This window comes from Ammodytes marinus (assembly GCF_949987685.1).
Source record: "Ammodytes marinus genome assembly, chromosome: 16".
NCBI lineage: Eukaryota > Metazoa > Chordata > Actinopteri > Uranoscopiformes > Ammodytidae > Ammodytes > Ammodytes marinus.
Window position 1 is genome coordinate 2320750 of NC_137220.1, and position 26470 is coordinate 2347219.

The 26470-nt window shown below is 40.6% G+C and overlaps 1 protein-coding gene across 1 annotated transcript in view; it reads right to left on the minus strand.

The window, feature by feature from the left end:
• taok2a (TAO kinase 2a) overlaps positions 1-26470 on the minus strand; it is a 41725-nt gene that overhangs the window by 9012 nt on the left and 6243 nt on the right. Inside the window, exons 2-18 of the mRNA XM_080044247.1 lie at positions 23959-24099; positions 18901-18972; positions 18080-18181; positions 17649-17694; positions 16891-16987; positions 12710-12823; positions 11746-11837; positions 11246-11339; positions 10678-10759; positions 9618-9788; positions 8216-8425; positions 5659-5787; positions 4995-5231; positions 4105-4233; positions 3298-3501; positions 1864-2103; positions 1388-1600 (exon numbers count right to left, since the gene is read on the minus strand). Of these exons, the coding sequence (XP_079900373.1) occupies positions 1388-1600; positions 1864-2103; positions 3298-3501; positions 4105-4233; positions 4995-5231; positions 5659-5787; positions 8216-8425; positions 9618-9788; positions 10678-10759; positions 11246-11339; positions 11746-11837; positions 12710-12823; positions 16891-16987; positions 17649-17694; positions 18080-18181; positions 18901-18972; positions 23959-24090 (2364 nt within the window). The 5' untranslated portion in view covers positions 24091-24099. The remainder of the gene's footprint in view (positions 1-1387; positions 1601-1863; positions 2104-3297; positions 3502-4104; positions 4234-4994; positions 5232-5658; positions 5788-8215; positions 8426-9617; positions 9789-10677; positions 10760-11245; positions 11340-11745; positions 11838-12709; positions 12824-16890; positions 16988-17648; positions 17695-18079; positions 18182-18900; positions 18973-23958; positions 24100-26470) is intronic.

The following is a 26470-nucleotide window of genomic DNA, read 5'->3' on the forward strand; positions in this document are numbered from 1 at the left end:
GGAATATACTCATTGAGATTCAAAATCTCTTTTTCAAGAGAGTCCTGGCCAAGAAGGCAGCATAAAAACATAAAAGTTTCACATTAAAAAAAAAAAAAAAAAAAAAAAATGCAGGTTAGAAGGTGGACTAGTCAAGGTGTGTTGGGATATTGAGTGTGTCTAGATGCAGGGTAGAGGGTTTATAGGTGTAGCCGGTGCGCGTGGTTCCTTGCCTTACTCACAGCCTGTTATAGTCTGAACCAATATGCCATATCGCCCACCCTTATGTGGTTGTCTTGAGGTATGTTAAGTGTATTGAGTGTGTATAGATGCAGTTTAGAAGGTGGACTAGTCAAGGTGTGTTGGGATATTGAGTGTATTGAGTGTGTATATATGCAGGTTAGAGGGTGGACTGATTGTATTGAGTGCGTATAGATGCAGTTTAGAAGGTGGACTAGTCAAGGTGTGTTGGGATATTGAGTGTGTTGAGGTGTGTCTAGATGCAGGGTAGAGGGTTTATGGGTGTAGCCGGTGCGCGTGGTTCCTTGCCTTACTCACAGCCTGTTATAGTCTGAACCAATATGCCATATCGCCCACCCTTATGTGGTCGTGTTGAGGTGTGTAAAGTGTATTGAGTGTGTATATATGCAGTTTAGAAGGTGGACTGATTGTATTGAGTGTGTATAGACGCAGTTTAGAAGGTGGACTAGTCAAGGTGTGTTGGGATATTGAGTGTGTCTAGATGCAGGGTAGAGGGTTTATGGGTGTAGCCGGTGCGCGTAGTTCCTTGCCTTACTCACAGCCTGTTATAGTCTGAACCAATATGCCATATCGCCCACCCTTATGTGGTCGTGTTGAGGTATTTAAAGTGTATTGAGTGTGTATAGATGCAGTTTAGAAGGTGGACTGAGTGTATTAAGTGTGTTGAGTGTGTATAGACGCAGTTTAGAAGGTGGACTAGTCAAGGTGTGTTGGGATATTGAGTGTGTCTAGATGCAGGGTAGAGGGTTTATGGGTGTAGCCGGTGCGCGTGGTTCCTTGCCTTACTCACAGCCTGTTATAGTCTGAACCAATATGCCATATCGCCCACCCTTATGTGGTTGTCTTGAGGTATGTTAAGTGTATTGAGTGTGTATAGATGCAGTTTAGAAGGTGGACTGAGTGTATTAAGTGTATTGAGTGTGTATAGATGCAGTTTAGAAGGTGGACTAGTCAAGGTGTGTTGGGATGTTGAGTGTGTTGAGTGTGTATATATGCAGTTTAGAAGGTGGACTGAGTTTATTGAGTGTGTCTAGATGTAGTTTAGAAGGTGGACTAGTCAAGGTGTGTTGGGATATTGAGTGTGTCTAGATGCAGGGTAGAGGGTTTATGGGTGTAGCCGGTGCGCGTGGTTCCTTGCCTTACTCACAGCCTGTGTGGACAGCATGTCGTTGATGGAGTGGTCGTACTGCTCGGCGAGGATGGCCAGCTTACGGGTCTGCTCCTCCTTCAGCCGCTTGAGCACGGCCTTGTGGTCGGACTTGGGCGTGCTCTCCAGCAGGTGGTTCCTCAGGGCTTTGTACTGCCGCGTCTGGATCTTACACGTTTCCTGGAACTGGCGCTTGATCTGCAGCTCTTTGGACTGGAGGGAAATAGAAGATTATGTTATGCGTTTATAAGCCAGTAAAGTCAGCCTAAATATCTCACTCTTAAATGAAATTCTTTATTTCTCAGCCTCTGTAGCAGATGAAGACATGAGGTTAAAGCTTACACCCTTGGTCTTAATTGTAAATTAACGTTTTTGCCCTGAAAATTAATACACATTTAATAAAGGTTAAGAAATAAATAAATAAAATGTAGATGTATAAACTAAACCTTACAGGGCCTTGACTCCCTCCTACCCACCTTGAGGCTCTTGGGCTGCTGGCGAACCTCCAGAGTGTGTTTGCCCCTCAGCTCCTGCTCCCTCCTCTTGTTGTATTCCATCTGGTTGGTGAGCTCCGTCTGGTGCTGCGTGCGGATCAGCTCGGCCCGCGTTCGCTGCACCGAACTCAGCTGCCTGAACTCCAGCTCCTGGGTCGACTCATGGTGCCGCAGCAGCATGGCACATTCCAGGTCCTTCTGGGTCTGCTTCTTATTCAAGTCCTGGGAGGGGAAAGGATGGAGGTAAAACAGCATTTATTATATATATTGAGCAAATTTCAGAAGCAGTTTCCATTTGCCTTAAAAAAAAAAGGTCACAAAAAAATAATTCTTACTCCAAAAAAAAATCTTTTAAAATAGGGGTGGAGGTCAAAATGTATTAATAGAGTATTTATAAATATTGTTAATTTTGTGTTTTATTTTGTATACTGTTTCATAATGTTTTTTTTTATTTGTTCAAAGTCAGGATGAAGATGGAAAAAAGGAGTATTTAAATTGTTTATTAAATATACTAAACTATTTCTATTATTAATCAATTAATATAAAGCAGCAACACGGCCCATTCCAGGTCCTTCTGGGTCTGCTTCTTATTCAAGTCCTGGGGAAAGGATGGAGGTTATTGAATTAAATATATTAAAGAAGGTTAAATCCTTCTGCTTTATTGTTCTGACTAATAGGGTAATTTTTTTTTTAAAGATATTTTTTTTTGGCATTTTCTACTTAATTTCACAGATTTGGAGAGAGAGATGAAATGGGGCAAAGAGGGGAAGATATGCAGAGAACGACCCGGGCTGGATTCTAACCCGGGTCAGCTGTGAAGAGGACTGAGACTCTAGGGGGACGCTCTAACCACTACAGCACAAGCAATTATTGCAATATATATTGTAATAATAAGCTAAGGTATTACATACAATATGATGGTATAAAAAAAAAAAAAAATAATGTTTTGTTTTCAAGAAAAGGTTCAACTATGTAAATTTGCCTTGGTTTCTATCTGGAAATTAGCTTGGGTTAAAAATAATAATGTTGTGATTATAATTAAGTTATAATTAAAAGTAATTCAATACATAGTTTCTTTTTATAGCCTTGATAGAAAAAAATGGCCTGCTTTTTGTGAGTAAACTGTCTGACATTTCCAGTGTTATCATCTGTTCATAGCTTCCGTGGCCTGTTCAGTGTCCCCTACCTCTCTCATGAGGTCTGTAAAGCACATTGAATGGCCTTGTGTCTGAATTGTGCTATACAAATGAACTTGCCTTGACTTGTGCATTTCCAGTGTATATATATCTGCCATTCACAGCTTCAGTGTTATGCTATGTGTGGCCTACCTCTCTCATCGGATAGTTTTTATCCTGTTTTAGGTTTGATAACGTGGTATTTATGTGTATTAACATTCACGGCTCGAGTGTCCCATACCTCTCTCATGAGGTCTTGCTCCAGGTTGTGCCTCGCCAGCAGCATCTTCCTCTTGTACTGTCGACACTGCAGCTCGTAGTACTGCCTCTGTCTCCGCAGCAGACTGGCCTCCTCCTCCGCCTGCATCTGCTGCAGACACTCCTTCTGTCTGATCAGCCACTCCTGCTTCTCCCGCTTAGGGGTCGACTGGTTCTCATTCAGCTCCTGGTTACGACAAGGAAATAATTTTTTTTTTAAGATTTTTTTTTTGTCATTTTCAAGCTTTATTTGATAGTACAGAGTTGAAATGGAGGGAGAGAGAGAGAGGGGGGATGACATTCAGTAAAAGTCTACGTGTCGGATTTGAACCCGCGATATCCAATACGGCATCGGAGTGCACGAAAAGGAAACATATTTAAAATTATGACATTGGAAGGTACAAATGCTGTTGTGTAGTGGGATTTTTCTTACATTTAAAAACAATTACATCGTCAATCATCACAGATCAAAACCAAATAGACAAATGAAAGAATGCAAAAATTGAAAATTAAAAATAAAAAGGGTGGGGGAGTTAGTTCTAGGAATATAAATCAATAATTTTTAATAAAACAAAAATAATCATCCCTAAATAAATTATTGTTAGAAATTGAACAAATGCTGGATACATTTTTTTTTATTAAAGCAATGACTTAATTTGTGTTCTTAAGATGGTGCATGTGTTTGTTTGTGTGAAAGAAAAAAAACATTAAACATAACATGACTGCTCTGGTTTGGAGAAAGCAAACCATCATGAACGTTGATGCTGTATAAGTGTCATCTCCCTCTCACCTCTTTGAGTTGGTCTTTGCGCTGTCTGTACTGTCGTTTCTGAGAGTCCAGTAAACTAGTCAGTTCCTTCTTCTGCTGACCCAGAATGTGCTGCTGAAACTTCTTCTCTTCTGCCAGAGCTGCTTTAGTCTGAAGGACCACACAAAACAAAACAAAACAAAACAAGATATTAGTGCTGATACTAACACAGCCGCAGTTCCTATTAGTGCTGAAATGATTTAAAAAGTAATGCTAATAAAAGTAATAAAAAAAATTCCTTCTAACACCACATTTTCTTTTGACGATCGATAAATGTGTGCACGTTCTGCTACTCTGAGTCTTGGCCCGCACCGTAGTTTGGGAAATCAGGAAGCGATCCATGAGAATAATAAAGATGTATAAAGAATAGGCTCTTTTGAATGGCATGTTGAGCTTCAAAGCCCTGCCAGATGATTCTCTCCATAAAACCAAAGTTATTAGCATTTACTGACTGTGGAGCGACCAACTTGAAAAATATCCCCTTGAAGGTACATTTTAAACGCATAAGAAGTATGTGATTTACTTGTGACTTGTAACAATTTTAAACACACTAAGTCTTGTTCCTCTCACACAGACACAGACACACACACACACAAAGACAGACAGACAGACAGACAGACGCCCTCTCACCTCCTTCTCCAGAATGGCCTGGTGCTATTACACTGACAGACAGACAGACAGAGACACAGACAGAGAGACAGACAGACAGAGAGACAGACAGACAGACAGACAGACAGACAGACAGACGCCCTCTCACCTCCTTCTCCAGAATGGCCTGGTGCTATTACACTGACAGACAGACAGACAGACAGACAGACAGACAGAGACACAGACAGAGACACAGACAGACACACACACACACACACACACACCTCCTTCTCCAGAATGGCCTGGTGCTTCTTGACCAGCTTGTCGGCCTCGGTGGAGAAGCTGTTCCTCTGGTTCTCCAGCTCTTTGTCCAGCTTCAGTTGGTGTTCGTCCATCTCGGCCTTCAGCTTGTTCTCCAGGCCCATGAGCTGCTTCTGGTGCTGCCGCCTCATCCTCTTGTAACCCGACATCTGTTCCCTCAGCGCAGAGCCCTGCTCGTGCTCCTGGATCTGACGCGTTACCTAGGAGGGACAGGGGGAAGCACTCAGTAAATTAACATGAAGTTTTTTTTTCCCACAAGGTTTTTTTTTTCTCTCCTTTTTTCCACAACACAACAAAAAAAATTACAACTAAATTCATGTAAAAAAAAAAAAAAAAAAAAAAAAAGGTCTATCCCATGTTCCCATCCGCCATGACGGCCAGTTTACATATGGTTGATGTTAAAATTATTTAAATTTATGTTAAAATGATTTACTTTTAGACTTCATTTTACTTGAATCATGACCAAAATCATTCAGCCGAGGCCTTTATGCATCAGTTGTATAAAGATTTTTTATAAATATTCTTATACAGAAAACCCTAAAACAGGGATTCATCCAATTATGGGTAAACACAAAATACATCTTTGCAACAGCCCTATATAAGCTGCACGAGACTGAGTGAACTCACCAGTGAGGCTGTCCTGATGGTGGCGAAGTGGTCCCTGTTGCGGTAGTAAGCTCTGCGGCGCCCGGCAGAAGGAGCCTGAGGTTGGTCCATCTCCGGCTGGTACGGGTCGTCATAGATGTTATCCTGGTTCTGGAGGAATGGAGGTCAAAGGTCAAACACTTTAAATCAATAAACTTTCTATAAAACCAATTAAAAGGGTCACTATGTAGTTTCAGAGGAGGGGGATTTGTTTAAATTTTTAAACCCTGCAGTCAGTTTACTAAACACATTCACTTTATATGTAATTCTTAGTATTGAATAATTCTATCATCATGAATCAAAACTAAATTATTTTGAGGAACCTGGAACCAAACGTAAGACTAGAATATGTTTGTAAACCAAACTGTGGGCCCTGCTGCTGTAAACAACAACAGTGAAACAGTAACTTTTCAGGAAGCTTTCTAACTTCAAACAGTGTTCCAGGGATCACATTTTCCTGTGAGGAAAGTTTGTTTATTCAGTTATGAGAATAAACCTTAGAAAATGTTTCACTTCTCTGACACACCCAAAGTTACGTAGTGCATCTTTAAGTAACATATATTATCAGATTTATGTCTAAATGATGCCCAAATTCTACTTTTTCCATCATATAATGAGGTAAATAAAGCAAAAAAGTTGCAGTGTTTCACAGAATAGTCCCATATTGGTGTATTTACCATGGGCCTGTGTATGATGGAGGAGTTGGAAGTGACAGTGTGCTCTCCCTCCAGCATCATAGCCATCTCATTACTGACTCAATTCAGTCACTACTATCCATGCTTAAAGGAAGCAGGATTACAACCTCATTTTGGATTGTGGGTCAGAATCGGCCAAATATCATGCTGTTTTCTACACTAAAAATCACTGCCGGATCCAGTAGACACCCGGGTATTTCTAACCGTACTAAATCTGACCACCATAATCAGGACATCTTAAATCTTTTTTTTTCTACCATACTGAATAGTAGATTGTATGGTGATTGGAATGCAGCCATAGTCCCATATACTGTATTAATTATTACTGTCTAATTGTATATGTTTGTGCTTTATGCTGCTGTATATGTGTTTTCATTGTCGGTGTGTCTGTCCTGCTCTATCTACTGTTTTGTGCACTTTCCTATAATGTTTAATGTACGCTGTGTTTTATTGTCTGCTTATTTTATTGTGTGTTTGCCATTGTCTGTCAATTCGTTCTTACTATGTGTTACTGTATTTTCTGAGTTGACTATGTTGTTTTTTAATCATTGCTTATACATGCATTTTATTTCTGTAATTTTAGGTTTGCCTTTTACATATCTGGCCAGGGGACAACAGATGTAAACTAGCCTCTTAGGCCTAACTCTGGCTCACTTACATTTTGAATGTTGATTAGTGTGCACTGTCCCTGAAATAAACCAATAAAATAAAAATAAACTGTATTAGTGGTGTATTTACCATGGGTCTGTGTATGATGGAAGAGTTGGATGTGACAGTGTGCTCTCCCCTCCAGCATCATAGCCATCTCATTACTGACTCAATTCAGTCACTACTATCCATGCTTAAAGGAAGCAGGATTATAACCTCAATTTGGATTGTGGGTCAGAATCGCCCAAATATCATGCTGTTTTCTACACTAAAAATCACTGCCGGATCCAGTAGACACCCGGGTATTTCTAACCGTACTAAATCTGACCACCATAATCAGGACATCCTAAATCTTTTTTTTTTTCTACCATACTGAATAGTAGATTGTATGGGGATTGGAATGCAGCCATAGTCCCATATACTGTATTAATTATTACTGTCTAATTGTATATGTTTGTGCTTTATGCTGCTGTATATGTGTTTTTATTGTAGTTGTGTCTGTCCTGCCCTATCTACTGTTTTGTGCACTTTCCTATAATGTTTAATGTACGCTGTGTTTTATTGTCTGCTTATTTTATTGTGTGTTTGCCATTGTCTGTCAATTCGTTCTTACTATGTGTTACTGTATTTTTTGTAGTTGACTATGTTGTTTTTTAATCATTGCTTATACATGCATTTTATTTCTGGAATTTTAGGTTTCCTTTTACATATCTGGCCAGGGGACAGCAGATGTAAACTAGCCTCTTAGGACTAACTCTGTCTCACTTACATTTTGAATGTTAATTAGTGTGCACTGTCCCTGAAATAAACCAATAAAATAAAATAAAAACTGTATTAGTGGTGTATTTACCATGGGTCTGTGTATGATGGAGGAGTTTGAAGTGACAGTGTGCTCTCCCATCCTGCATCATAGCCATCTCATTACTGACTCAATTCAGTCACTACTATCCATGCTTAAAAGGAAGGGATTATAACCTCAATTTGGCTTGTGGGTCAGAATCGGCCAAATATGCTGTTTTCTACACTAAAAATCACTGCCGGATCCAGTAGACACCCGGGTATTTCTAACCGTACTAAATGTGACCACCATAATCAGGACATCCTAAATCTTTTTTTTCCTACCATACTGAATAGTAGATTGTATGGGGAATGGAATGCAGCCATAGTCCCATATACTGTATTAGTGATGTATTTACCATGGGTCTGTGTATGATGGAGGAGTTTGAAGTGACAGTGTGCTCTCCTTCCTGCATCATGGCCATCTCGTTGCTGCTGTCGTCTGATGCGTCGGCCAGACTGTTGACAGAGCTGCTGTGTGAGCTGGCTGATATGGACATACTGGGGACGGACTGGGAGCTCTCCATACTGTTTACTGTGCCCGTCCGCAATAAGTACTGCTCCGCCTCCTAAAGCAAGGGGGGAGAGAGAGGGAGGGAGGGAGGGATTGAGGGAGGGAGGTAGGGAGGGGGAGAGAGGGAGGGAGGGAGGGAGGGAGAGAGGGAAGGAGGGGGAGAGAGAGGGAGGGAGGGAGAGAGAGAGGGAGGGAGGGATGGAGGGAGAGAGAGGGAGAGAGAGGGGGAGAGAGGGGGAGGGAGGGAGGGATGGGGGAGGGAGGGAGATAGTGAGGGAGAGGGAGGAAGGGAGGGGGGGAGAAAGGGAGAGAGAGAAAGGGGGGAGGGAGGGAGGGAGGGGGGGAGGGAGAGAGAGGGGGAGAGGGAGGAAGGGAGGGAGGGAGAGAGGGGGAGGGAGGGAGAGAGAGAGACAGACAGACAGACAGACAGACAGACAGACAGACAGACAGACAGACAGACAGACAGACAGACAGACAGACAGACAGACAGACACAACTGATTTAGTTCAAGTTTAGACATTTTTTGCGGGGTAACAGTCCTTAACTAGTAAAATTCAAGCGCTCTTACATCACTTTCAAGATAAAAGCTAAACTTTTTGAAGGACCCCAAAGCTTTAAGTATATGGGGTTTTTCAACTAAACTTTCTGAATCTCTAGGATTGAACAGCCATGTGGTGGTTGACATTGCACAGTCAATCACATCATTGTCTGTTAGTCTACCTCTGTTATCTAGAAATGTTGTTAAATGGGACCGACATGCTGTCCTTATAGGGACTTTACGATATTGTTAGACCGCTGGATACAAAAAACCTGGGTCTTTGGTTTAAGAAAAAATTAGGTAAGGTAATTATTAATATAAAGTTATATATTAATATTTAGTTCGACTGTCCCAACATACACCGTAACTAACACATTCCGTGTATATCGGGGCGCTTGTGGAGCAGTGGGTCTACGGGCCTAGGCCTCTCAGCAGACCCAGGTTCAAATCCCGCCCCCGGGTCAGTTCTCTGCATGTCTTCCCTTCTCTGCCCCATTTCAACTCTGTCTCTCCAAATCTGAATAATAAAGCTAAAATGACCTCCAACAAAAAATATATTATCTGTGTAAATCCATTCATTCCCACACACTCCCCCCCCCCCCTCCTCACCTCCTCATCGTCTCCATACACACACACACACACACACACACACACACACACACACACACACACACACACACACACACACACACTCTCTGCCCCCCCTCACCTCCTCATCGTCCCCCCCCTCCGTCACTGGTCCGTTCTGCTGCGTCTCGTGAAACAGAATCTTCTTCATCTTCCTGTACTGCAGGTTGTCCAGCTCACGCACTGCGTCTTTAGTCCGCGCTATCAAGTCCATCACCACCGTCAGCGGGCGCTCACGACACAGGAACCGGTGCTGTGTAGAATAGAATAGAATATAAGAATCAATGAATGGTTTATTTCAGACATACATTATATGGAACTATGAATTAGAATTTTTTATTTATTTCAGACATATCAAAAACAATACAAAAACAAAATGAAAAGCATAAAAATACAATAAACAAAATGTATGTTTAAATGACTTCACAAAAAGAAAAAAAAGAAAACAAATTATCTGTATTGATGTGATATGCCAGAAAAGGAGCAGGAAGAAGTATACACTTATTTAATCCTACCCCTTATCCATAGTAAAAAAAATAAAAATATTTATTATATTCGCTTCTTGTATTCCATATAATCTCTATACAATCTATCTATACAATTGGCGATACTATATTTGACATTTACGATCTATACATACATACATACAACTTAATATACTATGATTTTTTATATTTTATGGAAAATTAATAAAGTTGTGTGAATTTGCAAGTGAAAAGAAGTTTATTTTACATTAATTTATTTAACTCGAAAATAAAATTCATACAATCGACAATTGAAAAAGAAAAGGACTAAGATGAATTCCAAGGCGTATTTTTGATTACTTATCATTATTTCCGTTAGATTTTAGTCTACTCCCCTTTAGAATACTTAATTATTTTAAATCAAAAATGATGACGGATAGTGTTTATTCAGTATCAGAATCAGAAAAACTTTATTTATCCCAAGAAGGGCAATTTAGTTCACAGTTCCACAGTAAAAAATAAATAATTTAATAAATACTATAAATAGCAGTAAGAGGTAGACATGAACATATATCAACAGCAGTCCAACACACACACATTTCAACCTGTCATCAACAACCACCCAGCTACTTGATTTATCTATCAATGCAGAGTGTGTTTGTGTGGGACGGTCCTTACATTGAGCAGCACGTCCGAGGTGGGCCGGTCCTGGGGAATCTTCTGCAGGCAAGAGTCAACAAAGTTTCTAAAGGAATCAGACCTGGAGAGAAAAAAAATGGGATAAAATAATTTGACTTTTTTCAAGCACAGTCATAGACACTTTTACAATGTAAGTTGCGTTCCGAATCTCATACTCTTTCTTTTTTCTATTCTACATACTACATCCGACGATAAAAATAATCTAGTTAGGATGCAGTAGGCATACTATTGGGACATACTTTACTCTCTTATTTCATCATAACATTGCTCCTTGATCTTGCTTTTATATCCGTCGCATCCCCGTTTGTTTTCATATGGTGGCTTCGTCGATGTGACGTCACTTCACGTGCGCACTGGATTGTGGGTCAGAATCGCCCAAATAGGATGCAGTTTTCAACACTAACAATCTTGGCCACAAGAATCGGGACATCCTAAATCTTTTTTCTACCATACTATATAGTAGAAAGTATGCGATTCGGAACGCAACCTCTGTATGTATGTATGTAGACAAGGTATAGAAGGGTCAAAATCAAATAAAGGTTCCCACCAGTGATTGGACATGAGGATGGGGCTCTCGTTCTGGGCGATGTGATATAAGGCACTCATAGCATTCATGTTGAACAGCGGGGGCTTCCTCTCAGCTGTGGGAAAGAACACACAGATATTTAGCTTCATAATGTTGGTCATTGTGGCCTAAATGACTTTCTTTTGAAAACATTTTTTTTTAATACAACCTTTGGGGCGAGATTTTAAAACTCACCTGAACAATTTGTTTATTATTAAATTTTCCTTTGTATGTGTTTTGATATATGTTATATTTATGTTGCATATGACTTTTGGTGTTTTTATTTAGCAAATAAATAAATAAATAGTAGTAATAATAAATTAAAAAAAGTCAGTATTTAACTTAAAGTATGTATCTATTTGATTTGTACTTTCTCCTATATGTTTCTTATGTCAAAGCACTATGCAAACCACTGTTTTTAAAAGATGTTATACAAATAAAGCTATTATTATATTATTACTGCATATAGAACAGGTCCGTACCCAGTTCTATGGAGGTGATGCCCAGCGACCAGACGTCCACCTTCCCATCGTACTGACCCTCGTCCATGGCTAAGATCACCTCTGGAGCCATCCTGATGAACATTTAATACAAACAGTCAGAATACTCAGGAGCCAATCTTAGCATATCTTTATTTCTATCTGTACTTTTACTTTATCAGATTCTGAAAGATCTATAATATATAATTAATACATTGATGTAACACTGAATGTGCATATTGTACACAGCTGCTCTCTTCAGCGAATAAAACAAGAAATAATATAAAATCAACTGATCAACCGAAAAAAAAAAAAACAATGAGATGAAATTAATCCTGATCATTATACACATCCACTCATAACAGTATTTTTATCAGAACATTTTGGCCACTTTTCCAGCTTATTAATTCAGTCCATCTTGTATAGAAGCTATTAGGGCTGGCCCGAATGCCATTTTTCAGGCTTCGAATATTCGTTGGTTTTTCCGAGCGAATATTCGTTCCATCAAAAACATTAAAAAATAAATAAATAAATTAAGAAAAAAAACAAAAAAAACGTTAATAATCCCTATATACTCCCTGGAATCGATTTTGACAGTATCTGCATATTTTGTTGAAGATTTACGCGCTCGGAGGTGAAGTAATGGATGCGCTATGACACTTAGTGATGTAATATCCTCCTAAATGAGCAATACTACTACTACAATATTACTAACTTTTATATTCAAATATAAAATTATTTGATTACATTATATTGCAGTACTAGCTTCTTGCAAAAAAAATGTTTTTGAAAAAAAACAAAAAAAAAAAAACCGAAGCTCCGAATACTAATTTAGATTCAGATTCAGATTCGAATACTCGTTCGGAAAATTAGTATTCGAATATTCGAATAATTCGGGCCAGCCCTAGAAGCTATATTGATAAGATCTAGTTAGTAGGGACATCAGTTTTTATGCCTGGACCCTCACCAGTACGGCGTGCCCACAAAGGAGTTGGCCGGCGCCACGATGGAAGCAGAACCAAAGTCCCCGAGCTTCACCTGACCGGGTTCAGTCAGCAGGATGTTTCCAGCTTTCACGTCCCTGGAGCAGAGAGAGAGAAGGGAGAGGTTAGCAGCTATAGTCACTGTCACACATACATATAAAGATGATAGCATGGTGTGACGGTGCAGGTGTGTGTGTGTGTGTGTGTGTGTGTTGTTACAGGAAAAAACTGCAATAAATATATTGTTTATAAAAAAAAAGAAAAAAAGATGCTAGTTAGACCATTAAAAACTATCCAGTGCCCACAATCCAGTGCGCACGTGAAGTGACGTCACATCGACGAAGCCTCCATATGAAAACAAACGGGGATGCGACCGATGCGACAGATATGAAAGCAAGAGGCAAGATCAAGGCGCAATGTTATGATGAAATAAGAGAGTAAAGTATGTCCCAATAGTATGCCTACTGTGATGGAAGTTCTGTTAAGGTTGGAGGTCAACTCAGGTGGAAGAATATTTCAGGAGACTTGGATGAATTATGAAGCAATATTTATTACAGACTTGGTCAAGGAGAACCGGACTGCAACTCTCGTGACTTGCACTTCAATTCTGACAAACTCATGCTTAGAGCTGTGTATTAACCTCGCGCTATCTCTACCACCTCCCCGGCTCGGGCACCAAGCGTACCAATGTTTTGGTTCAGAGCTGAACACAGTGAACCATAACATTCTGGAGTCTAAGGAGATGAGACTTTATCTATACAACTGACCTAAGTGTCTCCTAACAGGCTCCAAGGCTGACCTAGAGTCTGAGAGACAGACACACAAGATAGGCATATATGACCTATTAATCTTTCCCATTAATATTACAACTAAAGACCCAAAATTACCTCACACCTACTGCATCCTAACTAGATTATTTTTATCGTCAGATGTAGTATGTAGAATAGAAAAAAGAAAGAGTATGCGATTCGGAACGCAACCTGAGTTTTACAAGATAAGTTTTTTTGTGTGTGCAAAATGTTTCACAATAAAAGCTTCGATAGGAATGGGAGGGTCCGTGTGCAACTCACTGAAACACCAGAGGGCTTTTAATTTGAAAGAGACAAAGGAGATTGTTTGAGTTTGTATTAAGATAATAAAGCAGTAACAATGAGGAAAACTCCCTCGTCTGTCCCATATCTCTCTCTCTGCTCCTGCTCTCTGTCTTGTGCTGTCTGAAAGTGAGACACAGAGAGAGACGTACAGACAGACAGACGTACAGACAGACAGACGTACAGACAGACAGACGTACAGACAGACAGACAGACGGACCAAAATCTCTCCCATCTTCGCATTTCTCTCGCATTCAAAAACCCTAAAACCATGGATCTGATCAACTGGTCTTTCAGTGCAATCGATCATATCTACTCGACGATGAAACAGGGCCCAGGGGAACCCGCCTGCCCTGACGGGACGTTTGCAGCGGGATACGCCAAGGATTCCTGGGGCAAGTGGAGGCCTTTGTGTCTCTCTATACTCTCCGTGGAGGATGTGGAAGATGTCTACATCATCGCCATCATGATAACAGGATTCCTGCTGCTTGGAGTTTCCTTGTTCCTGTGCTACGGTGAAGTTAGCAAGGCGATGGCCGCGTGTTTGGCCAGTGAGAAGAAGCTGCGCGTCATTGAGGGGGGACTGTGCCTGGTTGTCAACACTCAAGACTCGGGAGATTTCTGGACTTATTCGCAAGATGGACGCCATTCTGGAGCAGTTGGACAGGACGTGTGAAGGGGTAGCGGGACCACCACCACCACCACCACCACAGATATTCGGCTATTTGGAATATACAGAGAGTACCACAGAGAATTAAGCCAGACAGAAAAAATTCGGCCTGTCCCAAAACAATTCGGTATCTTCATTTCGGCTCCCCCACGTCGGCCTTGGAAGGCTGCTATCTCCACACTGTCCTGGATGTTATGCAGACAGAGTATTGTTATGGAAATTAATATTGTGTGAATATATGAGATATATTGTATTGTCCTAAATTGTGAATCTTCATACAATAGACTAAACATTTCTGACCTTAGTTTTGGGTAAGATAAAGTCAGGTTGTTATAACTAAGATAGTATGTACTGCCGACTCAGTAGCGCCATCACATGTTTGTTATGTCTCACTATTCCGACCCTGAAAAGCTATTTACGTAGGACGAGGTTGGTGCGTAATTAGATTTTGTTATAACTTCTCTGTCTGACTGCCTATCGGTGGTCACTTCATTACAATCCCATCGCTGTATTGTTGACTTGACTCACGTTTGCAAACAATAAAGATCTGTTCATGTTGTACTTAAACATTGTGTCATCTGGTATTAATTGCCTGATTCTCATCTTTTTAAAGGTTGATATTTCAATTCCACGACAGTATGCATTGCCACATTTGAGAATTCCTAACAGTATGCAGGACTATCTATACAGTATTGGCCTTCCATGTCTAGTTCAGCAAATATGAAACCCAGCTGGATAACGTTCCGCTCTGTAAACAATCCGCTTGTATGAAACGCTCTGGGGAATTGCCAATTTTGTCTTTAAAGCCCTACTTCACCGGTGGGAATATGAAGGTGTATTGAACTCTGAGATCCTATGTAGTATAAATGTGCAAACATTTTAGAAATCGGTTCATCCTAGCCTGAGAAAAGGCAGAAAGAGTTTTTCATGGTCTCACTGTCTAACCCTACATTTTCCCATGTGTGATGTCACAGGAGGATAGGATTAACAGGACAGCTGGGCCAAGGGAAGACTGAGGGAAGACTGAGGGAAGAAAAACCTCATTCATTATATTATAATAGTGATTTTATAATGATAGAACGCCGGTTCCGTACGGGTGAAGTATTCCTTTAACATGTGTAGAAAAAGTTACTCCATATCTACTATATGTCCTCTGGCCAAGTGTTATTGCAGCTTGGGAATGTTTTATTTTATGTGAGACAATACAAGAAACCACACAGTGATACAGGACATAGATAGCACAATACATTAACAGACACACATAAAGAAATAAAATAAAAATTAGAATAAGAGTAAAGTCAAATAAAACTAGCAGTTGCAGTGCAAAATTAAATATGTGCTTCTTCAGTCACTTTTCAAACTTAAACCCCTACACACATTACTCTAGACCAGCCTTCTGTCAGGTATACTTCTAACTCTTTTTTATTCCTTCGAGATTTTTCTGTACTTATGACATCTATTGCAGTATGTCTGTCCTGGGAGAGGGATCCCATACACACACACACACACACACACACACACACACACACACACACACACACACACACACACACACACACACACACACACACACACACACACACACACACACACACACACACACACACACACAGATGGATCCCTTACTCTGTCGACTCTCCCTGAGATTTCTCAATTTTTTTTTAATCCCGGTAAAGGATTTTTTTTTTACTGGGAGTTTTTTCTCAGCCGAGCTAAGGGTCTAAGGGCAGAGGGTGTCATACTGTATGGAATGTAAAGCCCACTGAGGCAAATGTCCATTTGTGATATTGGGCTATACAAATAAAACTGATTTGATTTGATAACCAAATATTCTTATCAAATAGTAGGGAATTAGATATAAAGCATTTCAACATAAGGGTTAAAATCAGGGCTAATGTGGTTACAACAGACTGTGGTTTCTGTTGCGAGTGTTATCACCTTCATCACTGGAGCGGAACAGTGAAACACACGCAGCAAATTCCTGTTTTTTAGTTTCAACTTGTAGGAACAGGTAAAACTCCCTGGAAGAATGAAATCTTTTATGTTGTTGTTGTAAAGCCTCCTGTAGTGTGTAACCACAAAGATGTATTTGTTTTATAGATACTGCCAAACTTATAAAGGCGGTTTGCAGGGTTGGTTAAAGTAGCAGTGCGTGTTTGAATTGTACAAAAAATTCTTCATATATATATATATATAAATATTGATCATTTATTGCGCTTAATTAATGGAAATTCTGGCACCTTGAACTTAATACACTAACAGTTTGCCTGGAGTAGAAAAACAGAAATTGTCATAAAGAAAAAAATTATGTTATAGACAAAATAGAAAAGCATAATTAGTACATGAATGACAAACACTTGCTGATTGGATTAGCAGGTGTTTGATAAGCAAGGAATGTCCTTACCTGTGTATCATGTTGTGAGAGTGGAGATAAGCTAAACCCAGCAGCGCTCCGTGGACTATAGCAGCGATCTCTATCTCCTGCAGCGGCTTCTTGTGAACTGCAAACACAAGAGGACACACAGAGAGAGAGAGTCACACACAACAACACACCGATATCTAGATAATAGAAATAAGTCAAGTCAAAGTCAAAGTTTGTTATTGTCAGTTCTGATAAATGCAAGACAGACATCAGAATCAAAATGGCGTTTCACTCTGACCCCCGGTGTAATAGGAACGATAGAAAATATATAGAGTAGAATAAGATAAACAAGATAAACCTAAACAATATTTACATTAGATCAAGTCTAAATACTACGTAGTGCAAAGCAATTTTTTGTACAATATAAAACGTATAAAAGTATGTATATAATAGAATAGGAAGTAAAAAGTAGGATGAGGTTAAATTGAAATGTGCAATGTGATGGAAAAATTTGTACAATATGTGCAATATGCAATCAACTGGATTAATAACATACAACAAGAGACGGATATCTAGATAATAGAAATAAATCATGTTTTAATAAGATAAGATATACGTTATTCATCCCTGCAGGAAAATGTAGGTGTTCCAGCATTTACATTAGACACAGTATATATAAAATAGAATAGAAAGTAAAAAGTAGATAACTTATAATTAAATGTGCAATGTAATGAAAAATATTTACAATATGTGCAATATGCAATCAACTGGATTAATAAGAGTGAAGCGTTTTAACGAACCTTCGATGAGGTCGGATGCCGAGCCGAGGCAGTACTCCATCACCAGCTGAGGAGGAAAGAATACAACTCGATTATGTTAAACCTGGGGTGTGTGATTTCTGATTGGTCAAAGTTAACATGAGCTGTACACTTTGACCAATCAGAGCGAGGCTACGATTCTCTGTATTCTCTGTTCTTATTGGCTGTTGGGACTGTCCATTCACTTTGGCACGACTTTGTTGGTGTAGAGCGTGTCAGGGAGGGACCATAGGGGAGGGACCAAAGAGAACAAGTGGAGCGGTTGAGGTATTTGGATTCAAATCTCTATCCCAACTGCCATTTTCTCTGCCAAAATCGTGTCTTGTAACAGGTAAATCCATTCATGTTATCATATAAGTCAATGTGTATTTTCTAGGTGTATTGAATCTGATAATTCCCCCGCTGATGCGTACCCATGCTGTGTGCTCCTTCAGGTAACATCCTCGGTACTCAATGGTGTTCGGGTGACGAAGCTTCTGCAGGAACTTCACCTCTTTGATGATGTCCTGCCATTTCTGCACAAGAACAAAAAATCTGTTAGATTATTATCCATCATAGCCACACTTTTGTGACTTAGGCTACAGAGCAAACTTGTGAAAAGTTTTCCCAAAATACAAGGCTAACAGGGAGAATTTATTTGAAATTTAGCACTAAAAAGACAAACACATTTTAATATAGAAGGTTTAAAAGTGGAGGCAGCGAGTTGGTTTTCAAAATGAATTTGTCGAAATCAGTGAATATCTCTTCACATTCCGCTAACTGTATTTACTGTGTGTGTGTGCTGGAATCTGGTGCTAATAAAATGTTAATCATCATGTTGCTATGCTTTGTTTACATACCAGTTTACAGAGCCTACGCTGTGTATTAACACTGGATTTTTTTTAGTGGAATGGACAGTTAGCAGATCACGAGGAGATATTCACTGATTTGGACAAAAAGTGATTTTGACAACAAGCGTTCTCCAGAATCACTGACTCCACCTTTAAAACTAAAATGAGAAACATATCTAAAATAGAAAAATTAAATGAGTGTGAGCAAAGATAATGCCTGTGTACGGAGGAGGGAGGGACAGTGTGTGAGTGAGTGAGTGAGTGAGTGAGTGAGTGAGTGAGTGAGTGTGTGAGTGAGTGAGTGAGTGAGTGAGTGAGTGAGTGAGTGAGTGAGTGAGTGAGTGAGTGAGTGAGTGAGTGAGTGAGTGAGTGAGTGAGTGAGTGAGTGAGTGCGTGTGTGTTACCTCGTTGGTCTGCTTGCCGCTGTAGGACATCTTCTTAATAGCCACCACCTCATTGTTACGGATATCTCGGGCCTGTTGAGACAAAACAGGGTTATCAGTTGAGCGTTACACACACACACACACACACACACACACACACACACACACACACACACACACACACACACACACACACACACACACACACACACACACACACACACACACACACACACACACACACACACACACACACACACACACACACACACACACACACACACACACACACACACACACACACACACAGGTTAAACAGGTAAATCAGATAAGACCATTTTTCTTTAGAATCAAGTGAAGTCACACAGAGCCAAAACCACAAGAGTTCCTTTCACTTTCACATTTTACATATTCAACACCACAACTTTTTTTTAACCTTTATTTCTACAGGTAAATCCCATTGAGACCGAATACTCTTTTGCAAGGGAGACCTGTTTCCCTTTCCCACGTCACCATTCACACACACATAGCAGGCTAACTATCGACATTCACACGAGGCAAGGTGGGTGAAGTGTCTTAGCCTGGTGCTACCAGACCATCGTACTTCATTTCATTTGTACAGAAGGTCTGGAAGTGCCGTAATTGGCAAACGTTAACTCACTTGGAGGCGGGTGTCTGTTGAAGTTTAAAACCATTGGATCTGCCCAGTGCCACTCTGGATTAGCCAACCAATCGCATAACATTTGGTCGTGAGCCGGCTTCTGACGGTGCGTTCAGGGAACTCGGAAATTTCCGACTTCACTACATTTTGTAGTCTATGGATCTACCGGTACCTGGCAACGGTAACTTGTTAGAGCCTAACGTTTAGTTATTTGGATGAGAAAGGTTGTAGGCGTCCATACTTTCCCGAGCAGATGCACTAGAACACAGACAGGTCGGAACTCGGAACTACCAAGTCGGAAATTTCCGAGTTCCGACCGTAAGGGAACGCAGCATTCAACTGAAACTGGAGCGCGACTTCGACGTCATCGTTCTCAGCCACTTCCTCTGTTCGCTGATTGGATACTCAGAAATCTGTTCGGAAAAATCTCACTAATACGCCCCACCACCAGACTGACTACTGAAGGGAAAATGAAATTTGGGCGGAAGTAGGTAGGCGGGCGGAGCCAGGCTAGAAGTGTCTTGCCCAAGGACACAACAACCATGACACAAGTGGCAGGGCAGGGATCGAACCTCCAACCCTTTGATCATCAGCCGACCTGCTTAACCACCTGAGACACAGTCGCCCCTTTATCAAATTTGTTTTATTTTCCATGTTATCTTTTCATGTTCATTTCAATGCAATTTATTAAGATATTGTGAACACTATTAAAGGTGCGCTACGTAACTCTGTGTGTGTCAGAGAAGTGAAACATTTTCTAAGGTATATTCTCATAACTGAATAAAAAAAAACTTTCCTCACATGAAAATGTGATCCCTGGAACACTGTTTGAAGTTAGAAAGCTTCCTGAAAAGTTACTGTTTCACTGTTGTTGTTTACAGCAGCAGGGCCCACAGTTTGGTTTACAAACATATTCTAGTCTTACGTTTGGTTCCAGGTTCCTCAAAATAATTGAGTTTGGATTTATGATGATAGAATTATTCAATACTAAGAATTACATGTAGAGTAAATATGTTCGGTAAACTAACTGCAGGCTCTGTGAATGTAAACAAACCCCCCTCCTCTGAAACTACGTACTGCACCTTTAAATGGACAGGGAGCACATTCACATTTATTTCTATCAGTTCTGTTTTATTGACATGTAAGGAATTGATATTGTGTTGAAAAGAAAAAAAATCAATAAAAGTTCCCTGATTTAATTTTTTTTTTGGGGGGCGACTGTGGCTCAGGTGGTAGAGCGGGTCGGCTGATGATCAAAGGGTTGGCGGTTCGATCCCCGCCCTGCCACCTGTGTCATAGTTGTTGCGTCCTTGGGCAAGACACTTCACCCACCTTGCCTCGTGTGAATGTCGATAGTTAGCCTGCTGCTATCGGTGTATGAATGTGTGTGTGAATGGTAACGTGGGAAAGGAAAACAGGTCTCCCTTGCAAAAGAGTCTCCGGTCTCAATGGGATTTACCTGTATAAATAAAAGGTTAAAAAAATATATATATATACTAAAAACTTCTTGTGACAGCACGTGATATTTTCCTAATTCAGTTTTTACAGAGAGTAAAGAATTCACATTAAAGCTTTAAAAGGTGCAGTGTGTAATATGACATCATCAAGAAAGTTCTACAAAGTTCTAGAATGCAACGCTCCCTGGGTAACCCCACCCCTTTTGAATAATAACAGAAGCTACAGTGGCCTTCAAGGACAAGAACAATTCTAAATTCTAAACAATGCACCTGATGACATTCCAACTATGACACTTTCAAGATGGCGGCACTAGGCCTTGGTCCAAAATATGCAGAAATATGGACGTATATGAGACCCTTTCTAAGGGAAAAAATAATAATTCAAAACATTTTTTTCAGCCATTATGCACTAAATTAAATGTACTTATGGATATTATAATTACTTTCTACAAAATCTGCTAGGAAATAAAACCCAACATTCTACACACTGCAGGTTTAAGTCTGCGATGCTAAAACATTGACCCGACATGTTCACTGAGCAGAATGTACACAACGATAACAACATTAGTCAAGCAGCCGAACTACATTATTTATTTCCAGATAAAACAACACTCTAGAATCTATTTCAAGGGTTTAATCCTCAAAAAAGAGGCTTAATCCTGGGTGCTCTGGTGGTGTAGTGGATAGAGCGTGTACCATATCGGCTCAGGCCTTCGTTGCAGTGGTCGCGGGTTCAAATCCGACCCGTGGACCTTTACTGCAGGTCATCCCCCCCCTCTCTCTCTCTCTCTCTCTATCTCTCTCGCTCTGTCTGTCTCCCCATTTCAACTCTGTACTGTCTAATAAAGCTTGAAAATGCCAATAAATAATCTTTAAAAAAAGGAGCTTAATCCTAAACCCCATGTGAGGACACACTCACACACACACACACACACACACACACACACACACACACACACACACACACAGTGAGGACGCTGCTATCAGACACCAAACATCAAGTCACTCAAAAGCTCAGACGATAAGCAAATAAACGTGGAGCCAGCAGACTTGTACAAGCTTCAGAAGAAGAACGGGTTTAAACATCGAATCAGGCTCCGTAATCCGTGACTCATCATGTTGTCAACAGTCTTTTTAAGGTCAGCTGTCCCCAGAGAGAGAGAGACGCACACACGCACACAGTGAGACGCAGGCGCACACACACACACACACACACAGTGAGACAGACAGACACACAGACTCACAGTCAGTGAGACACACAGGCGCATACACACACTGAGACGCAGGCGCACACACACACACACACAAACAAACACACACAGGCGCACACACACACACAGTGAGACGGAGGCGCACAAACACACACACACAAACAAACACACACATACACACACACTCTCACACAGTGAGACGCACACACACAGACACACACAGTGAGACGCGCACACACACACACACACACACACACACAAACAAACACACACACACACAGTTTATACAGACGGAGCTGTACAGCATTAAGCCGTCGCTCTCGTGTTAAATTGATGCAAATTGATGCACTTGGTCTATTCCTGTCTCCGCCGGCCTCAAACCATCTCTGGAAACTCAACAGAGTCAGAGAGATAACCGACCAAGAACGTTTTACCAGGTGAAATGAGATGCAGAGCTTTTAGTCAGCGCACACACACACACACACACACACACACACACACACACACACACACACACACACACACACACACACACACACACACACACACACAGTTCCCACACTGTTTCCTTAATTAGATTGTTGACATTTTCAGATTCACAGTTTTTCCGTGTGTATGTTGGAAAATGCAGATCATGTGTTTCATAAAAACCCACACAAAGCAAAACGCTGGTTTCTTCGCAGGCCTCCAGGGATCACTGTGCATTTATAAGAGAACCGTGTTTAACATGCATCTATTCTATTTAGAGAACTGTTTAAAATGGATCTAAACAGTCAGTGTCCACAGGATTTGTAGGAGACTTGATAATGAGCTTTCCATCATCTGGTCGAGACACACTCAAACAAGTTTTTTAGATAGTTTAAGTTTAAAAGGTGCAGTGTGTAATATGACATCATCAAGAAAGTTCTAGAAAGTTCTAGAATGCAACGCTCCCTGGGTAACCCCAACCCTTGTTTAGAATAATAACAGAAGCTACAGTGGCCTTCAAGGACAAGAACAATTCTAAATGTTAAACAATGCACCTGATGACATTCCAACTATGACACTTTCAAGATGGCTGTGACAAGGCCTTGGTCCAAAGTATGGAGAAATATGGACATATATGACAAAATTTTCAGCTATTATGCACTAAATTAAACGTACTTATGGATATTATAATTACTTTCTACAAAATCTGCTTGGAAATAAAACCCAAAATTCTACACACTGCAGGTTTAAGTTCAAGTCTTTATTTGTCAATTACACACACAGCGGGTCGGCCAATGATCTAAGGGTTGGCGGTTCGATTCCTGCCTTGCCACCTGTGTCATGGTTGTTGTTTCCTTGGGCAAGACACTTCGCCCACCTTGCCTCGTGTGAATGTCGATAGTTAGCCTGCTGCTATTGGTGTGTGAATGTGTGTGTGAATGGTAACGAGGGAATGGGAACAGGTCTCCCTTGAAAAAGAGTCTCAATGGGATTTACCTGTAGAAATAAAGGTTAAAAAAAAAAAAAAAAAGCATAACAAGGTCAAATAAAGTTTAAAAAAAAGTTGTGATGTTGAATATGTAAAATGTGAAAGTGAAAGGAACTCTTGTCGTTTTGGCTCTGTGTGACTTCACTTGATTCTAAAGAAAAATGGTCTTATCTGATTTACCCGTTTAACCTGTGTGTGTGTGTGTGTGTGTGTGTGTGTGTGTGTGTGCGTGTGTGTGTGTGTAAAAAAAATAAAAAAAATGAAAGATGAGAACACTTCTTTTTCTTTACTCACAAAGTACACGGCTCCGAAGCTCCCGTGTCCGATCTCTCGGAGGTCAGCGAAGAGTTTCTCCGGGTCATCTTTACAGAAGAGCTCGGCCACGTCTGGGTCTTTGATGCTGCCCGCCCGGACACCTGAGGGCATGGCCAGGGCCTGGGGGGGGACAAGAGGGGGAGGGGGGCATAGGTGAGTACTAGAGACTGTTGTAGCAATAGGAATAGCAGTAGCATAGTGTAGCAATACTAAAATAAATGACAATTACAACAATTTAACAGACTTTTTTTTCCCTCCTTTTCTGGTTAGATAAATGCCTCATCTGTAAGGTTTTTCATCCAAAGCAAAGGTTTGGTGTTCACAGGAAACATGTCAGCCATGCAAAGAGACACAGCAGGCAAACCAAGTGGTAAATAAGGCTTTCATTCACTTGTTAAACCACTCGCTAACACTAGAAACTAAATCTCTAAATGTATTCATGTAAGGTGACTTCATAAGCGATCCTATCCTCTTTGGAAAAAACAATCGTTATCCATCCCTTCAATCACTTACAAACTCTCCGATCACCAATGGGAACAACACAAGACAAGACAAGGTTTATTTATCCAGCACATTGTAATACACAGAGGCCAATCAAAGTGCTTCAAGCCTATTGCATGTTTTAAACAGTCTGTAATATTTAAGGAATGTCCCGCGTGGCTGGGGCTGAATGGTTTGGATGTTTGTTGATATGATGCGTGGCCTTTATCTCCTACAGTTGATCTATCTGGCAGAGTGAACAGATGACTACAAGTTGTGACATGAAGAGGTGGTACAGTGAAAAACAGAAAGAGAGACTCAAAGACAGTTGAACTTCTGAGCTACGTAGCCACTTTACAAAAGCTAAAATCTAAGTCTATTTACGTAGGGTCCTATGATTTCCGCGATAACGAAAAACGCGGACGGAATCACGGAATCGGGCAATAAAAACGGAATCTGCGGTTAACACGGAATGTCACGGAATTCGCCATTATTTTGGTGAAATTCAATTTCCAAGGCAAAGGGAAACAACACGGTTGAAATGAAAGCAGAACTAGGGAGGAAGTTTGGTTTGGCGACATCTAAAGACCAAAATACTGCCTGACTTAAAAGTAGAGCCTGGCTGCAGTACCGGTAATGTAACACACGGCGCCAAACCCCCTTCACAAATCTGTCTATTCAATGTTTACTTATTAATTTATCCATGTACGTATCTCTGACATGTACATAACTTAATTTATTGTTAATTGTAAAAAAAAAACGGAAGTCATGAGATTAAAACGGAAAAAACGGAATTTGGAAAAAAAAATTACGGATTTCATAGGGCCCTATTTACATCTAATGACCATGCTGCACATGTCTATAATGTTAACCTATCACTTTTTTTCTTCATCTATACCACAATGTTGAGAGGAGCCTGGGACTTGAGAATTTCATTGCCAATGACTACTGCTGACACACACACACACACACACACACACACACACACACACACACACACACACACACACACACACACACACACACACACACACACACACACACACACACACACACACACACACACACACACACACACACACACACACACACACACACACACACACACACACACACACACACACACACACACACGATGCAGTAGTATGCTACACTTGGGACATACTTTTTATTTATTTCATCATAACATTGCGCCTTGATCTTGCCTCTTGCTTTTTATATCCGTCGCATCCCCACACACACACACACACACACACACACACAGAGACAGACACACACACACACAGAGACACACACACACACACACACACACACACTCTAATTGTTAATGTGCATATGACAAATAAACCTCTTGACTGTTGAAATGTGAGCAGAACAGAGTCAGTGCTGCAGCTGATTGTCGGTGGAAGGCAAAATGTCAGCCGGCTCTCCTCCATAAAGTGCACCACTAGTACTTCTCCAACACAAATGGATTTCAATTATTAACTGTTCTGGGTTTGGGGCTGACACTTGTGACGTCATAAAAGGCCCAGCAGCAGCATCAGCAGATTCCAAAATAAGACTCACAAATGACGTCATTAACCGAGTCTAACTGGGGACACTCGCCCTGCGTTCCAAATATCATACTCTTTCTTTTTTTCTATTCTACATACTACATCTGACCGTAAAAATAATCTAGTTAGGATGCAGTAAGCATACTATTGGGACATACTTTAACTCTCTTATTTCATCATAACATTGCGCCTTGATCTTGCCTCTTGCTTTTTATATCCGTCGCATCCCCGTTTGTTTTCATACGGAGGCTTCGTCGATGTGACGTCACTTCACGTGCGCACTGGATTGTGGGTCAGAATCGCCCAAATAGGATGCTGTTTTCAACACTAGAAATCTCGGCCAGGGGCCGTATTCACAAAACATTTTATCTTAGCGCAAAGAGTACTCCTAAGGAGCACTAAAAGTTCTTAGTAAGGAGTAATTTCTTAAAACCTATTCACAAAGCTGATAAGACCAA